Genomic DNA, 10,762 nt, shown 5'->3' on the forward strand with positions numbered 1-10,762 from the left:
AAGTTTTAATTAAGTTCCCTGATTGCCCAGCTGTTTAAAACACTCAGTAACTGAGCATGTAGAACAGGAAGGTTCCAAGTACTTTCGCGGGTGAGGTGGCGCCCCAGCCAGAAGTCCATTGATTTGCGGCAGGATCGGAAGATCCCGGCAGCGGGCGGGTACGGAAAATCCCGCCCGCTGAGTGGGCATTTTACATTATTTTGGTCATTAGTCCAGGACATAGAGCATTGCCTGGCACAGTGCAGATGATGGAAATAAAGTCTGATGGACTCTGTTATGGGCAGTGATTCTCCCTGTATTATTTTTCTCTGTGCTGTACCCAAGTGGTATTTAACAGCAAAACTTGGAGATGAAAATCTACCTTATTGAGCCTGTTTGAAGTTTGCAGTTAGATCAATCATACCAGTTAGATCCCATGGTGTAACAGTCCATAGAAAGGCTAGTTATAAACTAATGGTTTAGCACTGAAATTTTAAACATTTATTATTTCCAAGGGATTAGTTTAGCAGCCCCATCACAAAGACTGTCTATTTCCAGCTCTGTAACATTATCTGACTTCACTCCTGACTCAGTTCATCTGCTATTGAAATCCTCATCCATGCCTTTCTTGCCTCTAGACTTGACTATTCTAATGCACTTCTGGTCAGCCTTACACAGTCTACCCTCCATAAACTTGAGGCCGTCCAAGACTCTAATCACCATGTCCTAACTTGCACCACATCTTGTTCACCCATTATCCCCGTACTTGCTAACCTAGACTGGTTAAGCAACACCTTGATTTTAAAAGTCTCATCCTTGTTTTCAAATCCCTCCATAGCCTCATCCCTAGCGACCTTCATAATCTGCTTAAGATCCACAACCCTCCCAAGATACCTGCGCTCCTCTAATTCTGACCTCTTGAACATCCCTGATTTTAATCGCATCTCCACTGATAGCTTTAAACTCCAGAATTCTCTCCCTAACCTTCTCCGCCTCTCTACTTCGCTTTCCTCCTTTAAGACATTGGTTAAAACCCTCCTCTTTAACAAGCCTTTGATCATCTGCCTAGTATCTACTTACGTGGCCCTGAGTCATGTTTTGTTTCATAATGTCTCTATGAGGCTTCTTGCAACGTTTTATTACTTTAAAGATGCTATATAAATACAAGTCATTCTTGTTGTACAGATAATGTGTTAACCTTACAGCTGCTTATTCAGTTGCTCACCTGTTGCTTAAGAAACTTGTAAACTGTTTAAAATCTGAAACCCCATCTGGTGTTATGGTGTTCTGCTGCTTTTTGAAAATGTGAGAAAGATCCTGTGGAGTTACAGAGTAGATTCTGTTGCAAGAGAAAAATTTAAGGAAAGGTTTTCTGTTTGTTATCTGGACACATTACCAAAATGTATCAAGTTATTACATCACTGAAGGTTTTTGAGACAAGCTATGATATCACCTCTGAGTCAAAATTCTTAGGAGAAGAATAGCAGAAAAGGCCGAAAAACATAAAAGGCTGCCTTTGTGTATTTCTTCTCTGATGTATCTCCAAGGAGTAGACTGAGTAATGAAGTTGAGGTCATTAGATCAGATTACCAGCTCACCCGTTGTTGCAGGTATAGAATATCTGAGGAATAAAATTACTTACAAAACTAGAGACAAAACAAAACTATAAAATATTACTCTTTTTACAGGCCACTGACAGTGATTACGAAGGTGAATTGCCAAAAAGCACACACTCATTTGTAAACCACTATATGAGCGATCCTACCTACTACAACTCATGGAAGAGACAACCAAAGGGACTCCCGAGAACTTCAGCCTACACTTATGAGGAATGCACAGATGTTGAACAGGAGCCGTACTATCCAGCTGTGATCACGACACAGAGTACAGGGGGTGCCTACACACCTACAGGGCAGCCTGCTTCGGGAGCAAGGACTCCTGTGACTGGGTTTTCTTCCTTTGTGTGATAATCCATTATGAACAGCGTAAGACAATTCCTGAAATATTGCTTCACTCAATGGACCAACGTGCCAGATAAAGTGACACACAATCACAGTGCAGAAGAAAGCAATCTTGTGGAAATTGTCATCTCCAAAGCTGCCTAAAAAGTGCCTTTTGCATATTGGTAACTTGATTATACCAATACAGCAGTGGTGTTTATAAAATCTGTGTTCCATTCATTTGAATGAGAAATATAACAGATTCTATAAACATTTTTCTTGTCCTTAATTCCAGTGCTAGAACAAAAGTGGTGGTGCCCTGCCGTCATATCCCTTATTTTGGGGAGCATTCAAATTTATCATAAAACAAATTATTTTTTAAACTTTGCGCAGATCCAGCCCAGGTATATGGAATTAAGATGACTTCTGTCTGACAGTTAGTTCCTGCCAAAAAGACACCACAGCATAGAATTGGTCTTTTACAGGAAGACAGAGATTAACCAGAGACACTTTGTGCTCCAGTAAGCTCCAGGGCTGCTCATGTCACCACTGCACAAAAAGGCATGTTTCAGGCAGCTTTTATCATTGCCTTCTAATTTCATGTAACCTCAGTGCTGTGAAATTAGTTAAACCTACAGTACCACCACCAACAAAATAACTGAAAGAAATAGAAACATTTTTATTATTTTCTAGCTTTAAAAAAAAGTGTCTGAATATGCTTCTGATTCTTTAGAAAATGTTAACAGTGGGGAGGCGTGTGGGTTAACTTGCTGGTCGAGAATATATGGAAAGCATATATAAAAAAAGGATCGCTCACCATCCCACTTCTAATTTGGGGCAGTTTGAGAGGTCACAAGCTATTAAAGTGGGTTTCTTTTGGTATGAGGGAACAGGATTAAGTCTCAGAATTGCACTTAGTTAAGTTTGGTTTTGATTCTCAGGATGTTAGGAGTGCAATAACTTTTAGGTGCTCTCTTTCTTCTCTCTATCTGCCCACTTGTCAAAACCAACCACTTTTCACCTTAAGTTTTTTAATTTATTCCAGGACTTTTTCTGAACCTTCATAAATACATTTTCTTCAGAACTGCCTATGTGCCCTACCCAGAAGCACCAGCATGTCACTTCAGTGATTCAGAACTTAAAAACGCCTCTTTTTGAGTCCACTTATATAGTCTATATTATATAGTGGCATAGTAAAAGACTCCCATTAATTTGCTCTTGGTCTGTCTCCCCATCTTCAGTTGGTATTGGATCTCTCAGATGGCAGATATATTGGCACATTCTGACACTTGCCAAGCAGGCAAGTGTGGAGACTGGTACTGAGCTGGAGAAACAATGGCTGGAGCTCTCTTGTACCCTGCAAGTTGGCCACTTAAGATAGTTCTGGTGCAGCTGTGGTAAAGACAGTGGCCCAGACTATTCCTATTGAAGTTGTACATAGTAGCAGGAACACGCATAAAATGTAAAAACATTGGAGGGACAAAAGTATTTGAAAAATGAGAGTATCACATGTGATTTCTTCTTAGGAACATGGATTCCTCTCAGAGTCACTCTATTCTTGTCCGCAAACACAAGTTATCATATTTCACCAAATCGAACAAAGACCGAACTCCTTTGAAATGTGGATGTGCTCATATTTCATTGTATTTTATTATGTAGAGTGAACTTTTGAAAAATGTGTTCTATTTTTTAATTTTTTATTTCTAAAATATAATTTTAAAATAATTTAAGCTGTAACTGTCACCTCAGTAACTAAATAATGCGCTAACCTGATTTCCGCCAGACCTCAGGTGTATTTCATTGTCACCACTCTGGGTTCCTACCCAAAGGGCAGCATTTTCCGGTCGGCGAGCAGGAGTGGGGCCCGCTCGCCGACGCGTAAAATGACGCAGGGTGACGTCAGGCATGCATCCCAATGGCACCCTGCGTCATTTAGATTTCCAGTTCGGTGGGCGCACAGCCGAGTCGGCTGCGCGCCCGCCAAATTGTCAACGGCCTGTTATGGCCATTAAAAAATGAATTAATGAACTTAATGGGCCTGCCCATCCAACCTTAAGGTTGGTGGGAAGGCAAGGAGGCCAGGTGGCCTTCAGATAATGCATGAAACCTCATCCATGGGCGGGATGAGCTTTCATGTAAGATTTAAAATGTCAGGAAAATTGTTTAATAAAGTTAATGCACATGTCCCATCTCATGTGACAGTTTCACATGAGGGGACATGTCCTTCAATTTTTTTTCCGTCTTTAATTAGCTTTTTAAAAGTAACACTGATCTCCCCGAGGCAGCACTTTGCCCCAGGGAGATCTGTGCGCTCTTTCATGCACGTGCGCAAAAGAGCGCACTCACAGCTCAGGGAATTCCCCCCCCTCGCTGCACAAGGAGTGCACAGCGCTTCCTGATGGACGTCACGCTGGGTGGGCCTTAATTGGCCCGCCAACGTAAAATGGTTCACTCCTGCTCCCGCACAACCCCACCCCCTGATAGGGGGAAAATGCTGCCCAAAGTGAATGTGCTGAGGTGAAACCATCCCATGTTATTGATTGCAAACTTACATTAACAATATCCATCATAAAAAAAAGTGAAGCACAGATAGAATGTATTTTATTAACTAAGCAAGCCATGACATTGCGTTGTGTCGTTTTTGTTTAGAAAAACATTTTAAGGGAAAAAATTATTTGTGGAAACTTGATTTTTTTTTACTGAGATAAAGAATCTTTAATGAAGGTAAAGCTTAATGGCATTTGAAAGGAATGTTATCTATATTCCACAACAATATTATTAAACTAACACTCAAGACACTTGAATTTGAATCTGGAGTTAACCACTAGAATGTGTTGTTTGTGGTATTTTATATTTCAATTTATCAGGCTAATTTTACTGTATTTTGAGCTCATTCTGACTTTCCAACCAATGAAGTACAATAGCTAGCCCAGTCCGTTATGACACTAGCTAAATAAAGTTACTAAAGTTCATTTACAGTAGTTTGCACTAAAATCTTCAGTATATCGATTATTACACAGAATATAAAATAGAAAATGTATTTATTATAACATAAAGCATTATGCTTTATGTATTTATCCCAAATTTTATATTTTACTATGTTCAATTAATTTGTATATGCTTTATGATATACAATATATTTTCTACTTATAATTGTGTTTCTTTATTATTAAAATTAATTTGGACAATTTAAGTAAAAATACAAAAATATTACTTCTATAAAATGCTATTTGCCAAACTCAGTATACTTCCAGTGGGTTTCTGAGCATCACTCACACCTTTTAAATGAAGGATATCGTGGGCATAATTTCCTACGGGTGATAACACATTATAGAGACTTTGCTCACCATTGAGAAACTCACTGTAAGGTGTTAGTGACCTTTCACCTTCGACAATCACGGTAAGGGAATATTCTCATTGTGACCTAGTGTAAAATTAAAGATTTCCAGTGCCCTCTCAACACTGCAGGGCAAAGCAGGTTCCTGAATTCCCTCAAGATGTTTCCACTCTCCTCAGGCTTCCTAAAAAAGACTCTAAAATCCTTTGAGTTGTTGTCCACATGCTGGTCTGAATGTGAGATATTATTTCTGGAAGGACCTACAGTATTTGTGAACACATTCCATCTTGTGGTAGTGCTCCTTGGCACCATATAAACAAGTAGATTTTTCTTTTTGAAAAATTTAAGTTATTTTCAGTTGACTGGTGGATGACTGTAGGTGTTTTGTGATTTTTGAATACCAATCCATTACTTTTGGTGGGAGCTGTATTTAGCGATGGCCCATAGGAAAAAGATCGTTTAAACTGCTGTGGAAGAACACGAGACCTGGAGGACACTTGGTTTATTTTTATATTGGAGATTAGCCTTCAGTGGTGTCATGAGGCATTTGGATGATGATGATCCATGTCATCCTAGAATCAAATAAAATACTGCCCAGCACACTTTGAATGCACTCTCAAGCCATATGAATATTGCTTTAATCAGAATGTCTTCATTTGCATTTTTATTTTTTCAATAAGTTTATTTGGTACTTTGTAAGGACATGACTGGTACATGTTTTGCTAGCAATATGTATATGAATGTGTATTTTTAAGATACTTTTTTGTACTGCTGAATTTGTAACCCTTTATGAAATCCTAAAGAAGTATGAGTCGAGTTAAGACAGATGAAAGGTTGAGATCTGTCCCCAGCAAAATGAAATATTATACATTTCTTAGAATATTATTATATCCATTTTAGCAGAATACTTGGCTTCAGTAGTGCACTTTAAATGGTGTAATCCTACTGAGATCAATTCTAAGCAAAAACAATTCCAAATGTAAATCCATGTTAAGTTAATTCTCTAGTTTTGTTTGCAATAACCATGTAGTTAAGGAGAAAATTGCTGTAGATTCTACTTTATGCAACAATGTGTAGATGGTTCACCTTGTCTCTTTGTAAATATTATGTTGTAGAGGATGTTCGTAGAGACCTAATTTGGTAAAAAGTATCTCACCAATCACTGTGTAAGTAGAGTGAATCTCTGTGATTCTAAGCTTTAGAAAAACTATTCATTTGTTTGTTCATTCTGTTTTCCTAAATGTGCTAATCTGAAGTGTTAATAATGTGATTAACAGCTCTGAACACCCTTTCGCACAGTGGGCAACTTGTTGCTGTGGTATAGGAAGGGCAGAAAACCCGTTACCTTAAATCTATGTTCCAGATGTTTATCTTAAAGTGAAATTTACCTTGCATACTGAAACTGTTTTGAGTTTATTGTAGAAATCTGGGATTGGATCTGAACAGAGTTGATCTAATGTTGGCTCTGTTGTTTTGCTGAAATGAAGATCATGCTACACTTGACTGAAAGTAAATTGGCTGATTGTCTCACACATAGGGCTGGATTTTACACTTCCAAATCGCACTGTTCTCCACCCCTCGCCACATTGACAAATAATTTGGCGTGATGACATTGGATCGGCAACCTGATGTCATCAGACCAGTCTCCAATAATATGGAAGGACGCAGGTGCTGAAATGAGCAGCCCGCCTGCCTTTTTTGAAATCATTAACTAACAAGTTAGTAAGCTTTTTAACAAGCTAACCATCCTCAATTTTTTGTTTTCCACTGCATTTTTCAGGCATTGGACATAAAAAAGTTTGGAAATATTTTACACTAACTACAATGAGGTGGCACAAAGACAATAGAGAAAGACTGCCACTGGGATCATGGTTGAATGTACCAGCAGATTCTGCTGGGGAAGGTGGCAGCGCCTGTATGGTTTTAAATGAAATTATTTTTGCACCTTCAATGAATAATAGGGTGATTCTTGAGAGCCAGTGGGCTTTTACAATTCTAGGCATGATTGTGGCATTACCCCTCTGCCTCATGATGCCCTGGCCTACAGTGCTGATTTCAGAGCCCACAAGTTATGTATTCACATCAAGGTCTGATTCATATTCCATTGTGTATGTAGCTGCAACAAAATCTCAACACTTTTTTTAATAATAACTAAAAGTCACAAGCTGACTATGTTGTGGCATCTAAAAACAGATAAACTGGCCCTGACAATAATTGCAAGTTTGGAAGGGAGCAAGCTTTTTATGCACCTATAATTGTCCTCCTTCCTGTCAGACAGTCACTAATCGGCCATCCAACTCTTTATTGGATGCGCAGAGATGGCAGGGGCAGGAGCGAGCCGACCCCTCAGTTTCCATTCTGCCTCCATCACCTTACCGAGAAACATAAAATCCAGCCCATCGAATTACCAACTCTCCAGGATTATCCTGAAGTCTAAAGGAATTGAAAATTAATCTCCTGCTGACAGCAACACAGGGGAAAAATCATACAGCTCTTAAAAGAGCTGTCATTTTTTCTATTTTCGTTGAACACTTCTATTTATTCATTTTAAAAATATTGTGAGATGAGGCTCTCCAGGATGGGTAAGGGGAGGGAGGGAAGAGGGCTGCGATTGGGTATTCAAAGTCACATGATGGCACCTCCGGAAGTATGTTCAGAGTTAACATCCCTAACAGTATACTAATGTGCATGCCAGTTCCCTATGGTTTAAACAGGAATTACATTTGCCTTTCTGAAAGATTAAAGAATTAGTGAATTTTCTACATTTTATGGGGTTGATTGTCGGGGAATGTGCAGAGTACCAAACCAATAATAGTGTCAGGTAAAAACAGTCCATGTGTTATGAAGGCTCAGTCACTGTGTACTCAGAATTTGGACAAAAGGCGCCAGTAAAAAAAAAATAACAATTTTAAATGTAAGGTCACATATTTGAAAATTCCCAAAACGCCATCACTGCAAAAACACTTGCAGCCACTGAAGTGCAATTGATTCCTTTTTGAAGTAATTTTTTTTTGTTTGTCCCAATTTTCCTATTTTCTTACCATTTGATCATTTGGTGCATTTTGTCATTTTTAGCTAGAAAGGTAAATCACACTAGGTGAATCTACATGCTCGATGGATAACAGGGTAAGATGAGTTGAAAGTCATTCCATTCCTAATGCTAAAGGAACACTTGGAGCGTCCTTTTATACCAGGCCAATTTTAATTCTGTGCAAGGGAATGGGTTAAAATCAGGCCCAGTGTATCTGAGCTGAGGTGCCAGTTGATACACAGTTGCACTTCATATTTAAGCTCCCTGTCTGCATAATCACTTGTGTATTTACAATGCCCTAAGCTAACCATGGTACACCTTGTGGCATATTAACCTAGCAAAATTGATACAGAAATGAAGGCTTGGATTTTCACTCCCAAGTCAAGACAGTTCCCGGCTCCACAAACCTGACCTTGGAAAAAATGCCCCGGAAGTTGAGATTTTCATTCTGGGATGGTAAGGTTCTCTGGGAGATGGGCCCACCACCTGCCAATGAGTGCAGAGGAGGACTGGGCGTAAGGTCTGCATATTTGCTCCGGCATTGTGTCTAAAATTTTTTAAAAAGCAATAAAGCAAAAAAAAAGCCCTCCCCAACCCCCCACCAACACACACACTCCCATGCTCCATCTATGCCACCTTTATGTTCCTCCACCTACCTCACATGGCCCCTCATACCCTTCATGCCAACTGATGCACCTGTAACCACCCCATAACTCTTTATAGCTGCTATGCTAGTTTAATGCCAACCCATGTCCCATCACCCTTTGTCCTTAAACTTACCATGCCAACTCAACCAGTATCCGACATGGGCATATCTCAGGACCCATGCTGAGATTAAATAAAATAAAGCTCTAAGTGTCTATTGCAGAATTAATTTTTTTAAAACCACTCATTCATAAAAAAACATTCACTACATTTACATTCTTTCAACTGCATCCTTATAAAAACAAATATTGGAATTCATAGCCCCACATCAAAGAGTCTATAACCACTTGGAGCTGTCAATCAAACTTTGAAATGGAAGGCTGTAAAATCACTCATGCAACACTAATCCAGTAATGGTAACCCTCAGTCCAATTGTGGAATCACATCTAATGTTGAACACTGTTTTGAGTTTTGCAAGCTCAGGTTGGGTACGGTCTGTACCTTGCCCATTGTGAACTGCAGAAGGAGCATGCTGTTTGATAAGATCCGCCAGTCTTTAGGACGTATGACCTACATACCTAGCATCACACTGGCACTGAAATTCATATACCACATTACTCATTTGTGTGATAGGCAGAATGCCTTTTTGGCTTGACGGAAGCATCCTGTTAGTGGCGAATACCACTCGTGCTGCTGCTGCATAGTAGCCAACCAGCCTGTGGTTGCAAAACCCAAAATACAGTGTCCAACATTAGATATGATTCCACAATTGGACAATATTTGCTAAATAATCCTCAGTGTGCTAAAAATTATGCTGACAACCAATTTAAGATTGTCAGTCAGGCTCACTGTGGCACATGTGTGTGTACTGGAAGCTACATCTATTAATACACAGGGCCCTGTAGATTTTAGACAGAAAGAACATGTATATATAATCTGCTTGTTTCAGATAAACAAAATAAGTGATAGCTATTCGCTGGTTCATTACTCAGGGCAATGCCTTAACCAACCAGAGTCAAGCTGCCTGGTTTAAACTTCAAACAATGCTTTGCAGCTAACTGTCAGTTACGATTAATTTGTGCATTCACCCTGGAAACACCTCTACCAATCAGAGTTCACTTGCTAACTAATCAGCACACTCTTCTCATACAGTATAAAGTTGTTGCTTCCCCTGACATTGGTATTCTTGAAATTGTCCTGATGAGTGCAAGATGAAAAGCTTTGATAAAGTGCCTTTTTTCAACAATACTCAAGTTTTGTACTGCCAAATGACTAACAGTTCATTTTGTCACTTTTGACAGTTGTTTCTGACGGTTCATTTTGACACTTTTGACGGTTCCTGTGAGCTTGACAATTAATGAGTTTATGCATTTTTTTACAGACATTCATGCCTACTTTTAATAATCCCAAGGGGCACCTGACCTGCCCCTGCCCCCCTCTTAGGGCACCTGACGTCCCCCAAAGGGTGTCCCAGGACCATATCCAAAGAGGTACCTTACCTCTCCAAAGTTTATACATAGACCTGCTACTACAAGGCCTAATCTGCACATATGTTTCCCATTCCTGGCTAATGAAAATCAGACATGTGGAGGCAGCTGCCCCCACAAAACGAGCATGCACAAATCTGGCCCCAGGCCCATTCCCATCCCATTGAAATAGTAGGTACCATGTTCGGTTCTCCTTTATTGTAAAAACCCAAGCCTGAATCTGCATCAAGCAGCTAGTGTGTTAGCCTGTATAAACCCTAATATAGTGTGGATATCGGGTCCTTTTCTCCAGTAGCTCATAGACCAACATTGAAAAGTTACCTGTGAACATTAATTCAGAGTT

At 39.6% G+C, this 10,762-nt stretch overlaps 1 protein-coding gene across 2 annotated transcripts in view; it reads left to right on the forward strand.

Moving 5' to 3' along the window:
• The window catches only part of sdk1a (sidekick cell adhesion molecule 1a), a 950,103-nt gene extending 942,088 nt beyond the window's left edge, over positions 1-8,015 (forward strand). For both annotated transcript variants that reach the window (XM_078558601.1, XM_078558602.1), the window contains one exon: positions 1,668-8,015. In XM_078558601.1, coding sequence (XP_078414727.1) covers positions 1,668-1,946 — 279 coding nt within the window. In that variant the 3' untranslated portion in view covers positions 1,947-8,015. The remainder of the gene's footprint in view (positions 1-1,667) is intronic.
• Positions 8,016-10,762: the final 2,747 nt, after the last annotated feature.

The sequence above is a fragment of the Cetorhinus maximus genome, chromosome 15, assembly GCF_964194155.1.
Source record: "Cetorhinus maximus chromosome 15, sCetMax3.hap1.1, whole genome shotgun sequence".
Taxonomy (NCBI): domain Eukaryota; kingdom Metazoa; phylum Chordata; class Chondrichthyes; order Lamniformes; family Cetorhinidae; genus Cetorhinus; species Cetorhinus maximus.